The following is a 19,732-nucleotide window of genomic DNA, read 5'->3' on the forward strand; positions in this document are numbered from 1 at the left end:
AAATATATTTTTTATATTCAATCAAAGTATTTCTACTCACGCAAAGAGTTTGTCTTCTGTGTAATTGTGCCATTCTTACGTGTCGTGTCGAGAGTGCCAGTGAGTTATTGTTGTTTTGTGTTTATATATGTTGGATTTTGAAATGGGTAGGGAAGGAAGTCGGTATAGAAATCTTTTCTAAGAAGATAAAGAAAATGTTTTTCTGAAACCTACATCACACCAGACCGCATCTCACAATTTCTGAATAATTACGAGGCTATGTTGATATTTATCTCGAAATTAAAACTTAGTATGGACGTACAGACTTGATCTAAGTTAAAAATGTCCTGAACCACGCAAGGGTGTTGAATAAGCAAGTACCTAAACTTCATCAAATTTCAAAATCCAACATATATAAACGCAAAACAGCAATATCTCACTTGCACTCTCTACACGACACTTAAGAATGGCACAATTACACAGAAGACAAACACTTTGAGTGAGTAGAAATACTTTGATTGAATATAAAAAATATATTTTGCATTGTATAAATTCACTTTTTTCCACATCCTACATGTATTTGTTAAATGTAAACAATGTTTGTAAGTCCCAGGCCCTGAAGATGATCTCAATAAAGATCGAAACGTTTTCACGATAAAGAAAAAATTTTCTGAAACCTACATCGCACCAGACCACATCTCACGATTTCCGAATAATTGTCGATTAACGGTCACTAACCACCACACACAGCCTCGTAATTTATTTTTCGGCTTCGGTCTCTTTTTCTTGGGGTGGAAGTACGATGTTATAGATTTCTATGATGTATAACGGAAATTACAAGAAAAAGGTTGTATTAGTAGTCTCGATAGCATACAGGGAGAAAATGACCCTTGCCCAACTATCAAAACAGTAAATTCCATTCAAAATAAAATAGACGTATAACTAATAATTCCATTCGGGGATTGTCTATTCTTTTCCTAGACTAGAAAATCGTTTCAAATCATTAATCGGACTCAATTCATCAGAGTTCTTTTAGCTTAGAAGTGAATTTCTTTTACCACATGTTTGTAGACAGCTGTAGAATGCAGGTGCATGAATTGTAGGGTAGTTTTTTTTTTTACTTTCTCGGTTCAAAATTTTATTTTTACCTCAGTGCTACTTAAAATTTTACTCCCGAAACCTTACCAGGATACTCGATAACACCGCTCTTGATGAATTGGATTAATTCCCACGAGAACTATTAGGTAACTTTATAACTTTACACCTTGAAATTGCATGTTATGACTACCTTTCGACCCAATCGTTGTACAGACGTCGTTTAGCTTCTTTATTTCTTTAATAAATCAGCATATTTGTATAGGAAAGTTTTCAATTATTATTTTGTTTTTAACATTGGAACTTTTGTTTTCTAGGCTTCGTGCAAAGCCCAGCATAAAGGGGATAACAATGACCAAATCTGTTGAAGTTTTTTTATTTAATTAACCGAATAATACTGTGATGTTTCCAGTAAGAGTCTTGCCCCAACTATTCAAAATAATTATATTTTCAAAATGAACTGCCATTTTTTACACCCAATTATGAATGAAAATATTATTCTAGACAAAATTTCCTTAACAAAGAATGATTCTTAACTGTTCTCATAAAGAACTGATTAATGCAGTGATAAGTGGTGGTTTTTAACTTTAGACTCGGTCAGACGTGTTTCAGCTTCTCGACAAATTCGGTGTTGGGTCTATGACGGTGCCTCATCTTGCTGATACCCTGACCAGCCGAAAATTGAAAGATGAGCCTATCACCGAAAATGGCAGTGCCGAAACACGTCTGACAGACCAGCCCAGAGAGGTAGACTAAATTGATCAGTAAAGACCAAATTACAGGTTCATCATTCCTCAGACAACAGAAATTTTGCAATATAAAAAGCTAATGTTATTAGAGTAAACATATTATTCTAAATTTATTGTCTTGGTTTATAGTTGAATATATATTTTTTGATCACATCACTGGTGATTAATTAATTCAAAATGAACTCGTCAGTGCGTAATTAGTATTACGATTCTTCTCGTCTATAACTAAACAGTAATAAATTTTGATTAAATGCCTCATAATGTAGCTATTACATTTTTTAATTTCTGAACATTCCAATGCAAGCATTTTATGTGTAACATATTACACGCATAACCATAATTTATTAGGGTAAGCTGTGACGACTTTTCTCACTTCTTAAATAAAATGGTCGTTCCTTTTGAAAATAATTAATTTTTTAAAAATTACTTCATGGACAAATAACCATTAGGAAAAAATAGACTAGAATTTGATTTTTTTTTGTAAATTGCCCATGTCAGATTTTTATTAGTTTGTAATATACATCCTTCAAATATTGGATGTCAGTTTTGGTGTATATTTTCATTCCTAGATGAAACTTCTTTCCTCACTTTACAGAATAAAATTTAAAACAGAATTTTCATTTAAAAATTACTTCTCTTCTCAGTGAGTTGCAAAGATTATTACTTAAATTAGCCAAATCATGCTTTCAGTGTTTTTAATTCTGAAATTTGGTTATAAAAATGACTATGTAGTTATAAAATTTATTATTGGGTGCTCTTTCTTCCACTAACTGACTTTAATTATAATGTTACAAAAGATAGTATTTTGATTGTTTTCTACAGTGCCATTCTAGGTTATGTCTCTGAACGCCATGAATAAGCTATAAATTCATTGCTTGTTAATCAATTTTATTTGTAGACTAAATGGAATATGAAATGAAAACTTAAAACATAAAAGTTTAAATATTCTGTGAGAAAATACCTCACATATAAAGCATGAAACTAACTGCTTTATGGCACTTTACTAAGATTATAGTGTACAAAAGACTTGAGTACTCAATAAAATAATACTTCAGAACTAAAAAGTTATCTGGATTTCGATTTATCTTACTAAAATTACATTTTTTACACACAATAAAAACTGTTTACATAAATATTTGTCAATTGGTAAATGCTGAAAAATACCATTAATAATTTCAATTGAACTAAGTGAAAAATTTTGTTTTTGGTTAGGTTGTTCTCCAATGAAGGTAAAATGGACTTTCAAGACACTAGTCAGTTGACTACCACTCTGAATACCACTTTTAATTCTTCTCTGAATTCAAATAACGATGAGAAAAGTGAAAAGGCCCCGGCAGAAGAATTTAACGAATCTTCATACGAAGCGTTTGACAGTAATGAAATGAGTTTCTCGGGTCTTGAATTAAAGGTTTCAAAAATCCGTCAGATAAAACAAAGGCTTTTCGCTATTTCAAAACGTTTGAAGGAATCGAGCAGAGAAAAGGCCGATTTGATGAAAAGAATAGGAAATATGGAGATACAACTTATGCACTTGAAAGAACTCAAAGTTGAAGAGGATTTCAAAAAAATATCACAATTTCAAAAGGACATAAGCGAAAAGTCAAAATTAAACCTAATCAATTTAATCACAGACACAAGAGAATTAATGGAAAATGAAAAGACGCTGGAGCCAAATGTAAACATTGAAACTGCCCAGGCCGTAAACACATGTGCAGAGAATCAAAATGAAAAAGTTGCAACTACAGAAAAAAAAGTTCTCAAACCACGGTTGCATAGAGATGCGAGGGAAACTTCACCGGAAACACAGGCTATACCACTGGACCCTGTGGCAAAGCAGAAGTGGTTGCGGCGTATGCTGGCTGGCAAAACAGCTCTTAGTATGCCCAGTATCAGTGAATCAACGCGCATCATCTATTCCAAGAAGCCAAACGTCCCTGTCTTTGCCGTCGACAGTCAACATTCCCAACTAACGAAAAACCAGTGCAGTTCTTTACCGTCAGAGACTGAATGTGAGTCTTGTAGTGATCAATCGCTTGATCAGTCAGCCTCAAATACAAAATTGCATGAAAAGTCCCCCAAACAAAAAAGCTCGAACCATTCAGTTGAAGAGGAAAGTTGGGAAAATGAGAAAGCGGATGAAATAAAATAGAAAAATTGTTTCAAATGTTATTGTCCTTAATAAACTTTGTTTATGAATGTTCAACATTTTTTATTAATACTAATTAACAAAATTAACGACAACAAGTTGATCATGAGATAAATGAAAACCTCTGTAAAGTGAGGAGATTGTTGTCAAAATTATCGTTTCAATTTATGATTCAAAGGCATTTAATAAAACCTAAGACTGTAAGCTAAATTCGAACTAACTCTTTTCTGGCTAATAGGAAAATCTATTTGGATCACATGATTTTAAATAAGGAATTCAGTAAAAACAACTACTTGTGATTATGAGACTTGGTTATCCAACACACCTCACACATTGAAAAAAATCAACAAGATAAAATACTTTGGTAAATAGTTAATTTTAACAATTGAAATAACTGTTTGAAGTAAACTGTTTAAAATTATTTCATGTTAATTGGACTATTTTGTAGATCACTTCATGCATTATGGACAACCAACATCTAAAGTAATTATCCTAATTAAAAATTTATGAAATGGCAGAGAGTCAAGCAATTTTGAAGAAAAAAATAAAGGATTTAAAATCAGAAATAAGCAATCTGGTTGAAATGAGTAAAGGCGTGGACACTAACTCAGAAATTCTCGAAACAACCTCTGTGAGACAATCAGAACAGAAAGAAATAATTAATAATGTATGATTTATATGGTTTAAATTCATTATTTATGATATTTTGGTAACAGTTTTAGCTGTTTTTTTCCTATATTTTCAATATCTAATGTTTCAGTGTATGTAATTATTATATACCAAAATATATTGAACTAGAGATAAAACCTATTCCTAAATTTATTCAATATACCCATACAGTGCTAATGTATATAATATTTACTGACAAAATTTCATTTGAAGGGGGAGACGCTTATTTCTTGTTAGACAAGAATGTGTGGTGATTAGTGACCGTTAGTCGATGCTTATTCAGAAATCGTGAGTTGCGGTCTGGTGTGATGTAGGTTTCAAAAAACTTTATCGTGCCAACGATCATTATTGAGATCATCTTCAGGGCCTGGGATTTACAAACATTGTTTACATTTAACAAATACATGTAGGATGTTGAAAAAAGTGAATTTATAAAATGCAAAGAAATATTTTTTTACGCAGAAAACAAACGCTTTGAGTGAGTAGAAATACTTTGGTTGAATATAAAAAATATATTTTTTTGCATTGTATAAATTTACTTTTTTCCACAACCTACATGTATTTGTTAAATGTAAACAATGTTTGTAAATCCCAGGCCCTGAATATGATCTCAATAAAGATCGAAAAATTAATTAAGGTTTTAAGTTGAAATAAAAAACCTTAATTAATTGAATGATATTAATTGGTCAAGCGGACCATGAAAAATAGTGAATTTAAAGATCGAAACGTTGGCATGATAAAGAAAATGTTTTTCTGAAACCTAAATCACACCAGACCGCATCTCACGATTTCTGAATAATTAGACAAGAATGTACAGCAAAACCCACCATTAAATTTTTAAATGTTTTTTTATTAACGAAGCCATAATTTTATTACTGATGATTCTGCATAATTTGAAAATTTGTTAATAAAAGAAATTTTGTTAGTGGTGTTAAAAATTATTAACTTTGTAAATCAGATATTTATTTAAAAATTCGAAAATAATTAATAAAAAGCTAATTGCCGCACAAAAAATATATAGCCAACTTTCAAAACTGAAAATAATCATTTCATTACATCAATCAATTATGCTGATATGCATTCGATTTGCCTCTTGTGTTTTGTATTGTGATTTTACTTTTCTAAATATTTTGTATTGTTTATCGTAACAGGTTCCCTCTGAAGAAGAAAGGTCCTCTTTAAGTGAATGCACTCCCACAGTTATAAGAATATCCAAACAAGAAGAAGACAAAAAAATCCAACAGTTGGGTAGTTTCAATGCTCAATTGGCGTTTTTGTCCATGATTCAAGTTTTAGAGAAACAGCATGACAAAGGTCCCATTCTGTGCAGACAGCCCTCTTTCAAGTTGCCACCCGATGACTCATTGAATATATTCAAACTTGAAGAAATCGAGCAGCAAATTCTAAAGGTTGAGAAAAAAGTCAAATTGGTTTCAAGAAAACTGTTGGAATCGAGAAAAGAGAAAGCCGAACTTATAAGAAGAATCGAATTTCTTGAAAATCGGTTAATCCAACGAAGCAAGGAAGAAATGATTGCTACATTTATGAAAGAACAGCCTACTGCAAAAGACATTGAAAATTTACAACTACTTCAAGAGAAATTGATAGTGAAATCAAAATCGAGCAAAGACTTAAAGCAACTCCAAAAACAACGAGAGACTCTTAATAAAATACTTAAAAATGCAGAAACTATTATATCAGATAGTTCAGTCATTAAAAAACCCAGACATATTATCATTGTAGAGCCAAATATCGCAGGCGTCAAGGATAAAAGCATTCATAAAATATCACGAGCACAGGATGAAAAGGATAATGCAAGGTCTGTGCTAGGTTCGCGTGAAAATATAGGCCTGATTTTTACCAGTGTAGATGAGTTGGCTGGTTTAAAACCGAGAGAATCTGTAGAAGGTGAATTTAATGAAAAACAAAAATCAAAAAGAATTAAAAAAGCCCTGGATGATCAAGATGCCGAAATGGAAAATGAATCTCCTAGTAAAGACCCATGGACAGGATTAAAGCTCAAAATTCCTGAGTCTCAAGTGTCACAGGAAACTGAAGAAGAAAGTGAAGATGTTGAAAATGAGAAAAAGGAAGAGACAAAGGAAAAAGCAACCACTAAGGAAATTAATAAATTAAATAATAAGACTAATTCTAATGATGCTACATCTAATGATTCAGGTAATAATGAAGACATGAAGAAAAATTAATTCCCATATACAAAATACCGCTATCACAACACTTTACCTATTAGTAACCACTCTGACCAAAAACAATACCAATATTACATTAAATACATAATTAAAAACTTATTTTAGAAATTAATTTGTTAACATTAATTTAGAATAATGGCTCTTTGATAACATCTCAAATAAATGACTCCAATATTAATATTTCAAGAGAGCACTTCAAGCCGTTACAAACTATATATAATTATAATAACAAAAAAATAAATACATAATAAAATAGTCATTATAATTGGAGTACAATTGGTTCCCAGACTGGTTTTTTTTCCCAATTTAACCACATCTGTCATCACTGGAATTTTGATAATATTCTTTATTATGCGATTTCATCTTTTAAAGTTGCGTCCCATATTGAAGAACCCCACATGTCTGTATTCTTATGACTTTCTCTTCAACTTCAGATTTGGTCCTCTGAAACATAACCAGTTAAATTCAGGTGTTTTGGTGTCAACAATTTTATCGGGAAAACAAAAGTGTATCACTTTTCTTTAATCTTACTAATTCTTTTTAGAGAATATATAAATTATCTTAAAATTTATTAGATATGATTAATTAACTTGTCACTGGTCATAAAAAATAATTCATAATTACTAAAGGTGTTAAAAACATCAGCAAAATTACAACTCTAACAAATTATTTTTTAATAATATTGGAATTTTGCTTAATGTACATTTGACTTACATTTATTTGATTCAATTCAAATATTTCGACTATTTTATTTTCCATGCTTCTTTCTTTTTGAGTTTCCTTTCGGAGTTCCTCGTTTAAGCGTTTTTCACACTGTACAGCTTGTTCAATTTTCTTTTTCAGCCTCTAGTGTCATATAAGAGTAATAAAGTTAATTATTTACTAAAAATATGTTGTTGTTTTTTTCTTAAGCATTACATTCAGTGACATCTCAAGTTGGTAGGAACCTTTTGACTCAGCTTTTAGTTTTGCTAGCTCTGCCTTCATTGAAAATGTCTTATCCTTTTCCTTTTCCAAGTGGTTTCTTTAATGATTTCATTTAAAAAGATACAAATATAGCAGATTTTATTACAACCATTTAAATTTAATTGATAACTTACTCCATTTCCCTAAGTTGTGACTCATACATGTTTAACTTTTGTATTAGCATTCTATTTTCTAGTTCCAATTCTTCAGCTTTGTTGTATTGTGCACCAAGCCTGCAATGAACCTTAGCACTATGCTCGAGTTCCAGTTCATATTGATGTTTCAGCTCCATCGTCTTCATTTGCTCCCGACGGATCATTTTCTCATACGATGAAGCTGTTAAATGATTACTACATTCCAAAATTCATTATTAATTATAACACAAAAGTACCTTTTACAGAAAATTCTCGTTTGTGCAATGCTAGTTCAGCTTCTAGTTGAGCAATCTGTTCTGCATACATACTTGCATCTGGAACCAGTGCAATTGTTGTGTCACCTACTGTAAGCATATTTCTCCCAAAAGAGTTTTTCTCATAAATTGGTTGACCATTATTGACATCTTGCTGCAAAAAAAATTGAATAAGGAAAAATTGAATTGCATTTTAGCAAATAAATTGTATGTGTACTGTACCTTATTCAAATCTACAATGATTTCTTCTTCTACTTTAAGTTCGGATGTCTCTGAACATATAGGCAGATATTCAATGTTTTTTCCATCACAGTTATCAATCTCAGTAAATTTATCATTCATTGTGACTAAAAATAATTGAAAATTTTCACTTTGGTTTCATTTCAGAAAAGTCTAACGGAGCTAATAGAAGTTCTGCCCATCTTACCTTCCTCAGGGGTGATAAAGCTTTCCTTATCTGCATATTCTAAAACACACTGAATCTCTTTTTCCCTCTGAGCTAATTTCTTTGCTTCATCTTCTTTTGCAATAAAATGTTTCACCTCGGTTTTGAACTTCTGAACTAAGTTTTCCACATCAAGTCTATGCTTTTCTTTTAATTTCTTTAAGTTGTCTTTGCATTTGTTTTTATATTTCTTACAACTTAATGTCATATCTGAGTTGAGTTTTTCTATTAGAGTATTCTTTTCTAAAACTGATTTTGAAAGTTGAGTCATTAACATCTCTTTTTCATCTTTAAACAGGTCTTCTTTTTGAGATATTAACAATTCAAATTTGGATTTCATCGCATCTAATTCTTCTTTGTGCAATTGCTCTAGAATAGTTTTATCCTCAGTTTGTTTTTCTTTTTCCTTTGCTAGATTTTCTTTTAAACTCAGCATTTCTTCCTCGTGTAAAGTTTGTAATTTAGCTAGATTTTCAGCATGTGTTTTTTTAAGTGTATTCATATCTCTTTCATAAGTATCTTTTAGCATTTTCAAATTATTAAGATACTGTTTTTGTGATTGTTCCTTCTCAGTGTTGTGTTCAGTTTGTAATGCTTTAAGTATAGCTTCATAGTGGTTCTTAACATTTTTAAATAAAATTTCTTTTTCCTCATCGGGGAGTTCTTCTTTTATGTTGACTTGAAGTTCGACGGTTTGGCTCTCTTTCTGTGGAATATCAAATAACGTGGTAATACGTTCCTTTAACTTAGAAATTGTGGTAGAGAGGGTCTGATTTTCTGCCCTGAGAACATCAATCTCTGTGTTCAGATGATCTCTCTGAGCTACAGTCTTCAGGTAGTATTCATTTGTCATCGTACCTTTTGAACTTTTGTTTTTATCAAACAAATGCTTGTACTTTGCTAACTTTTTCATAAGGCTTACTATGATCTTTTCCATTTTTCTTTTGTTTTGCACTGTTAAGCCGATATTGTTTTCCTGGGCTTTAAGACTTGATTCCAACTGGGATATTTTGACTTTAAGACCACCAATTTCCTCTATCAAGTCAGTATTGTTCCTCTTTAAGCAGTTGTTTTCAGAAGACAAAAGATCTGAAATCACTTGTAATTCTTCGATAAGTTTTTCAGAAAGCCCCAAGCGATTTCTTAGACCATGAATAATTTTCTTGACCTTCTTCATGTTGCTATTCATTTGTAATATCTTTGCTCTCATGTCATTCCTTTGCCTATGATTAATTTTAAGAAAATGTTTCAATCTCTTCTTGGAAAGCTGTTCTTTAGTTAAACGATCTTTTATTTCTAATTGAGCAGTTAATTCTTGTTTGTAACGATTTATTATCATTGTTAGCTGTATGCCAACTTGATTAGACTGATCGTTTTCAGAACTATTCAATCCATTACATTCAACAGACTTAGTTAGATCCAAATTTTTAACTAAATCATTCAGAACTAATTCGGTTTTAGCAAGTTTACTATCAACTGCATCGATGTAATCATTTTTTTCAGAAAGTTGTTGAAGTAAACATTTTACTTCTTCTCTTTGCTGGTCTGTGTTCGCTTTCTCTTGTTCCAAGTGTTTAGTTAAGTTTTCTATTTCAATCTTCAAATTGTTTATTTCCACGATTTCATTAGTACTGTATTCTCCGTTTTCCAAAATGGTACATACCAAATCCAAATTATTTTGTTTGTATTCCAAGCAAGACTGAAGAACCTGTACATACGTGTCATATTCATTAATTGTTGATTTGAGTACGTTTTCCACTTGTTCATCGGATGCTTCTCTCGTTTTCATATCTAATTCCAATTGAATTAGGGCATCTTGCAAAAGTTCATCAGAAGTTTTAAGCTTTTCATTTAGCATGATTATATTATCACATAACTGATTATTATTACTTGTCAGTTGGATGACCATAGCATTTTTCTTTTCGAGAGCTTCTGAAGTTTCATTAATTTTTTTCTCAAGGGTTTCTGCAACATTCTTTTGCTCTTCATTACTTAAAGTGAGAGATTGGTTTATTTCTGTCATTTTATCAAGTTCTTTTTGAGCTTCATCATATTTTATAACATACTCATCAGGATAATTGGTCTGTGACAATGTACTAATTTGATTTATTTCGACCTGAGTTGAATTATCCTCTTTCAAAAATTCTGTTTGAATGATCGAATTTGAAAATTCAGTTATCATTGATATATCACAAGTCCCCCACATATCTTTTTTTAAATTGTTAATAATGTTTTTTATTGTTAGTAGGGTGTCCTTCATTTTCTCAGGGTCTCCTTTTCCTATCGACTGCCTGGAAGAATCAAGAACCGTGTTTATTTGTGAAAAGTAAACCATAGTTTTTGGATTCTGTGGGAATAATTTGATCTTTTCTAATTCCTTTTCTTTTTCTTCCAATTCTTTCTGTAGTTTTTCTACCATTTCCACCATTCTATTTGAGCCAGTAAGCACATTCATGAACTGTTTCTTGTATACTTGAATATTTTCACTCAAATCTGCGTTTGTAACACGAAACTGTTCTCTTAAAGCTTCGAGTTCAACAACAAGCCTCTCAGTCATCGCCAGCTTTGATTCTAGATCAGTCACTTTTATCGTTTTGAAATTTACTTGGCACTGTAAATCTTCAATGTATTTTGTCATCAATTGCTAAAATAATAAATATACTGAATAACTGAGGTTTTAGAAAATCAATTTTTTTTTTCAATTTACCTGTTTACGTTCAAAATCAGAAGTCACTCTTGCCAAGTTACGATTTAGTTCTTCTATGCGAATTTCTTGAATCCTAATGCTTTCACAGAGTTGAGAAATCTTCTTTTCCTTGTTTTGTAATTTTTCTTTTAACACATTTTTCTCACAAATTGCTGTGGAAATATCTTGAGCCCTAGTTTTCCAATTGATCAGTTCTTCTTTTAGCTTGTTGAATTGAAGGGTGAGCTTAGATTTGTCTTCATTCAGGGTTACAAGAGTTCGATTCAAAGAAGTGTGCTCAGTTTTGAGCGTTTCATGAGCTTGTCTCAAGTCAGCATACTAAAAAGAATTTTTTTTAAAATTAATTTTCACAAACTACTTGAATTAATTATATCACAGTAACAGTCCTCACCTTTGCCTTCATTTCATGAAATATATCTAATTCTCTGTTTAAATGTAATATTTCATCCTCAGCTTTTAATAGCTGAGCCTTGACATCTGTACCCACTTCAGAACGTAAATTCAAATTTTCTGTTTTTAAGGATTCCAAATCTAGCATTTGCTCTTGCAAATCTTTCACCAAAGCTCTTAGATTGTTCAGTTCCACAGTACATTTTGAATTATTATTTTGCAAATTTACCTATGAAAGAAATATATTTTATAGTGTGAGTTTGTGTGTAAGTTTGTATACTATGGATCAGTAATTTTAAAATGTTTTATTTCATTAAATTCACTAGTGGATCGAGGTCACAATAGCTCAAGTGGTAGAGCAGCGGCGTATCTAGGGTTCGAATCCCGCTTGTGCCATTGACTTTTTTATCTCGACTAAAAACCTTAATTAATTGTTTTATTTCATTTATTTAAACTCTCATCTCATTTTTTCTATATTAATCTATATTTTCTTCCAATTTGCAAATAATCGATATAACTTAAATAAATGGTGTTTTATTAATTTTCCAAATCCTTCATTATTTTCTGCATTAAAAAAGTTATTACATTTGAATTTTCCTAATAAAAGCTTCACGTTATTTCTAAATTAAACTGAATGGTACAAAAAATATAACACATATGTTTCTCTGGTTAAAAAGAAAAATCAAAAGTATCTTTTCATAACAATCCTAGAGTTTTCCTTCCCACGCAAAATCAGATTCTCTCAAAGATTAAATTGAACTTTGTAAAAAATAAAATTCTAAAAAGGTGGCACATAATGTATCAGATTTTGTCTCACATTTGCTGTTTTTAGTTCCTCAATTTTTTCATCAGCATCGTTTAATTTAGATTTAAGATTTTCAACATCTCCATCAAGAACCTAAATGAGAAAAATGGTAATTAGACCAATTTCTGATAATCTTTTTATTGTGTGATATTATGCATACCAAGTTTTCAACTGAGCGTACTTTTCGTTTTGATAGTGTCTTTGCATTGATACGACAGCCTGCTATGCTTGCATCTTCGGTGCTCGAGCTTGACTGGAAAAAAAATCCAAAGTGTAAAGGCTATTCCTGCTAACGCGTTCGATTAATCAAATCTCAAATTCGCTCACCGATACATAATTAAATGTTTCCAAGAAATATTCTCTGCACTTTCTCGGATCCATACTCCAAGCCCTGGGATCAGTGCACGAGGAGACATTCTTCAATCGTCCGAGGCTCTTTTTACCTGAACATCGCCTTTTTCGTTGGGAAATTTTCTCATGGAATGTTAGGAAAGACATTTTATGCTAACAATTGTTTTTGTTTATCCTTACTATTGATTAAATTTGTTTAGCCCTAAAAAAATGTTCCCCACTACTTTAACAAAACAAAAAATTAAACGATTGTAACCAACATATGGGTAGTATGACAGATGTGATCAATAAATTCTATTCAAAAAATTGTTATTTAAGTAAAATGTTTTTCATATAAATGCATGTTTTATTTTTTGAATAAAAAAATTTAAATAAAATCATTACATCTATTAGCAATAATTATAATAATTTCCTTTGGAAACAACATAATATCACAACTACAGCTTAACAGTCATCATTGACATGGCACTCATCACAGTAAGTTAAAGGTCCTGGGTTCGAATTCGGTGGCCCTGCATTCAAACCAAACAGGCTTGGGGCTTTTTTTCAAAAACACAACACCTTGGGGGTTGATATGACTTTTGTTGTTGTGAACCCCGGGCTGAAGAAAAAAAAGCTTAACTTCAAAGGGATCAACACAAAAATTAGATTTTGCAAAAATATTCTATTTATTCTTAACTCCTACTATTTATTTCTCATTTTAACATCTAGTAAAAAATTTAAAAATAGTATAAATATATCAAGATTGTATAATTATATTTAATTGCACATAAATTAATTGTATTTTTTTAACTGGCCATTTGAACTTATGTTAAACATGTGTTATGTTTATACCATTGATTGTTGTATGTTTAATTTTTACAATGCTTTTTATTATTAGATCAAAATAAATTCTATGCCAAGAGGATAAAAAGAAAACAATAAAGGTTGAAAGAATAATTTAAGAAGAACATGAGAAAAGCAGCACATTGGCCACACACATTTCAATCGTATTTACTAAGGTATCTAGCAAAGATGAAAGTTTGAAAACCTACAAACATATCAATTTGCAGAGGAATAATTCAGCTATTGTATGTTAGAAGAATATAAAATTAAATTGTTTATTTTTTTTAATATTTATGAAATTTAATAGATTTTTGTGAGTCTGGTCGATCACCACTTGAGGTTGGCATTTCGTTCTCATATCGCTTTGCATTTCCTTCATTTCTCATAACTCTTATTAGTTCGTGTTTGCACACTTTCACTAGTTTATCTAAATCAGCTTTGTGCTTATCTTTGAGCCGCTTGACATTTATCCTGCACTTATTTCTCAAATTTTGGAAATTGAGTGCCATTTCAGAACTGATATGATCCAGCTGGGAATCTTTTTCTAATATTATTTTCACCAGTTTTATTTTTAACATCTCATTTTCAGTGGTGAACATTTCTTCTTTTTGTTTTAAAAGCATTTCATATTTGTTTTTCAAAGATGTTAATTCTTGTTGATATTCTGCATCTTTATCAGCTATTTCCTTCTTTAATTTTTCCTGTTTGAGCAAATTTTCCTCCTTTATGGAATCAACTTCTTTTTCATGAAAGGACTGCAATTTTAAGAGTTTTTCTGCATGACTCCTTTTTGAAGACAACTTTTCCTTCTCATAATTTTCTTGTAACATTTTTAAATTAAGAGAATATTGTTTTTGAGCTTGTTCTCTTTTGCTGTTATGTTCTGAACACAAAGTTTCAATGATAGTTTCATAATGTGTCTTCATCTTATCGACATCCTCCTTACCTTCAATCATATCACCTTCAGAATTTACTTGAATATCTACATTTTTGTTTTCGGTTTTATTGAAAATAGTTGATTTCAAATCATTTATCACCATTAACAGAGACATATTTTCTGTTTTAAGAATTTCAACTTGTTTGTTGAGTTGATATTCAATTTCTGTCTGGGTTTCATCATCAGTAAACTCTTTGTCCTTGTTGTTTTTTACAATCTTTTTATATTTTGTCAATTTCCTCATTAGATCCATAACCATACTCTCCAGTTTACTTTTAATTTCAAGCAATTGATTTTTACTATTTTCTTCTATCGCTAAATTCTCCTCTAAATTTTGAATTTCCTCTTTCAATTGGTCATTTTCTTCAGTTAAATTTGTATTTTCATCCCTTATACGGTTATTCTCATTGTTCAAAAGCTCTGTTATTGTTTGGAGTTCTAATATTAATTTTTCTGACCTGCCCATCCTTTTTTTGAGAGCGTGAATTATATTCCTCACTCGTTTCGTGTTGGAATACATTTGAAATACTTTCTGCTGCAATCTAGTTTTTTGCAAGTTACTAAATTTTATTTGTTTATGTAACCATTCCTTTTTACAGTTTTGTTTTATATTTGGCTTTTTCACTTCTACTTGGGTGACAAATTTTTCCCTGTACTGATTTAGAAGCATTGTCAACGTTAAAATGATTTCTTTTTTGGTAGAATTAATGTTGGATGGACTATTTTCAAGTAGTTCAAGTTCCTTTGTACAATTAGTGCGAATTTCAGAAATTAAATTATCCACCATTTTGTCTGTCATGGAAAGCTTTTCTTCTATATCAGATATATATTTTGATTTATCATTGAGTTTTGAAATTAATGTATCAACCTCACCCTTTAATTCATTCGCTATTGACTTTTCTGATTCTAATTTCAATGTTAGCTCGCTAATTGTCTGCTTTAATTGGTCAATATCTAATCCTACTTCGTCCTTCACTCTTGAATTTTGTTCACTGTCTAATAGCTTATTTAAATTTTGCTGTTTACTTTCAAGACATGTTTCCAAGACGCATATATAAGTTTCATACTCGTTAACAGTAGATACTAAAAGATTTTCAAATTGCTCTTGGGATAAAGTCCTTATTTCAGAATCACATTCTAGCTGCATCAACGCTTCATGCAAAAATTCATCAGAACTCTTTAATTTGTCATTTAAAGTCATTATATGATCGTATAATTGTGAGTTGCTGTTTTTCAATGCCAAAATAACAGCATCTCTTTCTGCCAACTTTTCTTGACTCGATCCAATCTGTTTTTGCAACGTGCCTGAAACTTCTGTCTGCATCACATTTATTTTAACAAGAGAAAGGTTCTTTTCTGACAGTGTTTCTATATCTTTTAGTGCCTGATTGTATCTTGCAAGATGGTCGTCCCAGTAAACAGTCTGTGATGATGTACAGTTAACGACGGCCTCCCTTTCGCAAGTGATATCTTGTTTTAACAACATTGTTTGTGAAGTGGAATCTGTCAACTCAATAACTAAAGAAGAAGAGTCCATAGTCACCCACAAATCTCTCTTTAAACAATTCACGATAGATTTAATCGCTAAGAAGATGTCTCTCAGATTAACAGAATCACCTATTCCAGCAGTGAGTTTTGGTGAATTAAGCAGATGATGCAACGCTTTAAAATAAAACTTGGATTTTGTCGTGTGAGGAAACAGCTTCACTTTCTCCAGTTCTTTGTTCTTTTCATCGAGCTCTTTCTTCAGACTCTCAACAGTCTCTATCAAGTGGTTGGAACTTTCTAGCATATTCAAGAACTGATTCCTGAAGACAGCTATATTTTCATTCAAGTCTGAGTTCGTACAACGGAACTGTTCTCGGAGGGATTCAAGCTCGGTGACAGCAAGTTTGGTCATTGCTAATTGGGATTCAAGATCAGTAATCTGAGATGTTTTTTCCATAAGTTCGTTCTGCAGACTTTCAACCTGTTTCCTCAGCATATTCTAAAAGAAAAATAAACAGATAATAAACACAATCATTTTTAAATGCTAATTTTTTTTTTTTTTAAGTTGTATTATAAAAATAAAATTATAAAAAGGAACATCTTTAAAATAGATGTAACGACAATACATAAAAATTACATATTTTACCTCTTTCCATTCCATTTCATCATTTATGCTCTCCAATTGTTCATTGAGTTGTTGAATGCATATCTCCTGAGTGGCTACACTTTCGCACAAGTTGGCAATTTGTTCATCTTTTTGCTGTAGTTTCTCTCTCAACTGATTTTTATCGCTTATTATTGATAGTATGTCCGTACCCTTTGATTTCCATTGGTCTAAGCTTTCTTTTTGTAAATTGCACTGTATCGCAAGCTTTGCCTTTTCTTCTTTAATCATGGATAACGTACGGTTGACAACGCTGTGCTCAGTTTTAAGCTGATCATGAGCGTACCTCAATTCTTCATACTACCAACAGCCAAAATTAATTCAACAAATATTCTTCACTGTGCGAATAAAATATTTACCCTTTCTTTTATGCCTTGAAATACATTGAGCTCTTGTGATAATTGGGACATTTCATTTTCTGCTTTGAGAAACTGTGTTTTAAAATCACTGCCCCTTTCAGATCGCAAGTTTGAATTTTCTACTTTTAACGTTTCTAAATGGTTTATCTGCTCTTGTAAATCCTTTAGCAAATGCCTTAGATTTGCTACCTCATCGGTGTACTCCTGATTTTTTTTCCATAATTTTCTCTACAAAAAAAAATCATTGCAATACATGTACACCAATATTATTTACCAATATTACATTAGTTGTTGTAAGCTCTTCAATTTTATTATCAGCTCCCATCAATAAATATTTTAGTTGGTTAACACATTGTTCTTGAAACTAGACACAACAAACATACTATTTACTCAAAAAATAACCTGAATTTCATTTTAATGCTAGCAGATTCATAGACAATCTCAAACTTTGGTATATGTATCAGAAGTTAAGATTTTATATAAAGATTATCCCATCCTTTTTGCTCAATCAATTAATGAAAATATATTAATACTACAGTAGTAAAATAGAAGAGTACCAAATTTCCAGTAGATTGAGTTTTTCTTGTTTTGACAATAAAATTATCTATGGGTTTGTCAATACGTGTATCTTCATCGCTCGAGCTTGGCTGCAAAATTTTCAACAGTAAGCAACGTTATCTTTAGTAAGACATTTTTATTGATTTCACCGAAATGTTAAAACTCTCCATGAAGTATTCCCTTTGTTTTTTTGGGTCCAAACTGCACGCCCTGGTATCTGTGCAAGATGAAGCATTTTTCAGTCTCCCGGTGCTTCGATATCTAGAGGAAACTTTTTCTTTTTTCTCTCTGAATAAATTTACATGCATGGAAATGAAAGACATTGCTACTTCAAATTAAACCTTTTTTTGCCAATTTTCTGTTAAGTCCAAATAAAATTCCTAAAAATATAACTTTGAATTTTAAAATGTAACATGTGACCAAAATATCCAGATGAACATCATCGGTATAAATGAGTTTTAATTTTCTTATATGATACTACAAGATAAAAAAAATCAAACAATTGTATTTTGTTGTTTAATTCAAACTATGTGTATTTTTATCCTTATATTAATTACATGCTTATTTTATTGTAAACCAAAAATAAGATCAAAAATTCTGAGCTTTAATAAAAATTATTTAATTAAGATAGTTTGAAAAAAAAATCAACAAAAAACAAATATAAATTTAACTAAAAATTAATTGCTTGGTTTTGCTCTTAATAAAACATTGAAGATTCTTCAAAACAAAATTCTCAATCTCACAAAAATTAACTAGTGTGAGATCGGAAATTAAATTAAATTATTTCTAAAGATAAATGACAATAATTAACATCTCAATTAGAAAATTAGGTTCTAATAATAACAATAATTTGTTTTAATTAGGTTTCATATAATTTCATTTTTCTTTAATTTAATTGTGCATAATCATTTTCAGCTAAAGGTTGAACCGTTAGATTGATAGAATTGATCATGTTGGCCTATTCTCACTGGCTTTGTAAACACATAACAAATGCGAAAAGCAAAAATTAGAGAAAAATAAGCTAATTTATTCTATCTTTAACATGCTTTGGAAAAGTATTGTTAGGTAAGGTACTTATCAGGTCGTAAATATTATATATATAGATATATTATTAGGTATTAATAGGTCTATTTGAAAAAAATTCTTGATTTAGGATGGATAGTAATCAGTAGGGAGTAGATTTTTATGTTTACTTTTTTAAATCGAAACAGCTTTTCTAAGTTTTTAGCCATCTCAGCTCCAAACATCCTTAAAAGTGAAAAGCAGGCAAAAAAACTTTTTTTAAACACCAAGACACACAAAAATCTTTAAAGAAACTTGTATAAATGTGTCTCTCTTCAGCTTACAATATGAGGCAACGGAATATTACTATGAGAATTTCTACAAAATAAAGGATTTTATATGAAAACTTTGACATTGATTCTATTCCGTCCATTGAAAAGGTAAAGAATCTAATGGAAAACATCTACACTCATTCAAAGTTTGGCACTCAAAAAAATAAATTAAATTAAATTAAATACAATCTCAAAATATGTCAGTTATTGAGTGTATTGGTGTAGTTGAATCAACTATTAAGAAATTATATACAGCTGGAGGAGAATTTGGCAATAAAATAAGAAAGAAAATGGAAAATCTGCTGCTTACTAATCCTAAATTCAAAGAGCTAAAGAACATATCTGGCCTCTTGCATGGTAATCAAAGAGAAACTTTCAACTTTCATTTAAACCCAAATGAAATTTCAAGTTTTAAATTTGCTCCAATAACCTGGTAGATGTAATGCTCATTTAGCAGATATTAATACATTTTAAGACCTGAAAATTAAAATACCATGTCACATCCAATAATTTTAAATAATGAAATTAGTTTAAATTTGGTTTTATTTATTTTAAAATTGTTCTATTAAACAAACCAACATTATATTGTTTTTGGTTTTTGAATATTTTCTTGTTTTATATTTTATATTTTACAAACAATAAATAC

At 30.6% G+C, this 19,732-nt stretch overlaps 2 protein-coding genes across 3 annotated transcripts; one reads left to right on the plus strand and one right to left on the minus strand.

Annotated features, from left to right (window-relative positions):
* Positions 1-1,027: 1,027 nt before the first annotated feature.
* On the plus strand, positions 1,028-6,947 carry LOC106666229 (myosin-11-like). Of its 2 annotated transcripts, XM_014393280.2 has the most exons (5): positions 1,028-1,223; positions 1,392-1,485; positions 4,208-4,333; positions 4,418-4,636; positions 5,790-6,947. In XM_014393280.2, the coding sequence occupies exons 4-5, from the start codon at positions 4,481-4,483 to the stop codon at positions 6,843-6,845; spliced, it is 1,212 nt and encodes a 403-aa protein (XP_014248766.1). In that variant the 5' UTR covers positions 1,028-1,223; positions 1,392-1,485; positions 4,208-4,333; positions 4,418-4,480; the 3' UTR covers positions 6,846-6,947. The 2 variants fall into 2 exon arrangements, with proteins under 2 accessions (XP_014248766.1, XP_014248767.1); XM_014393281.1 differs by lacking the exon at positions 1,392-1,485 and having other exon boundaries at positions 1,029-1,223.
* A 142-nt stretch (positions 6,948-7,089) lies between these two features.
* Positions 7,090-18,170, minus strand: LOC106666108 (centromere-associated protein E-like). The gene is made up of 18 exons (XM_014393015.2): positions 17,902-18,170; positions 17,752-17,841; positions 17,478-17,558; positions 17,195-17,422; positions 16,818-17,135; positions 14,043-16,670; positions 12,898-13,074; positions 12,731-12,823; positions 12,583-12,663; positions 11,767-11,994; positions 11,376-11,693; positions 8,651-11,312; positions 8,446-8,570; positions 8,206-8,377; positions 7,949-8,150; positions 7,767-7,872; positions 7,563-7,694; positions 7,090-7,292 (listed from the first exon to the last, which is right to left on the minus strand). Exons 1-18 carry the CDS (start codon positions 18,073-18,075, stop codon positions 7,215-7,217), a joined length of 7,893 nt encoding a protein of 2,630 aa, XP_014248501.2. The 5' UTR covers positions 18,076-18,170; the 3' UTR covers positions 7,090-7,214.
* Between the last annotated feature and the right edge of the window lie 1,562 nt (positions 18,171-19,732).

The sequence above is a fragment of the Cimex lectularius genome, unplaced genomic scaffold, assembly GCF_000648675.2.
Source record: "Cimex lectularius strain Harlan isolate CLEC.00 unplaced genomic scaffold, Clec_2.1 scaffold5, whole genome shotgun sequence".
Taxonomy (NCBI): domain Eukaryota; kingdom Metazoa; phylum Arthropoda; class Insecta; order Hemiptera; family Cimicidae; genus Cimex; species Cimex lectularius.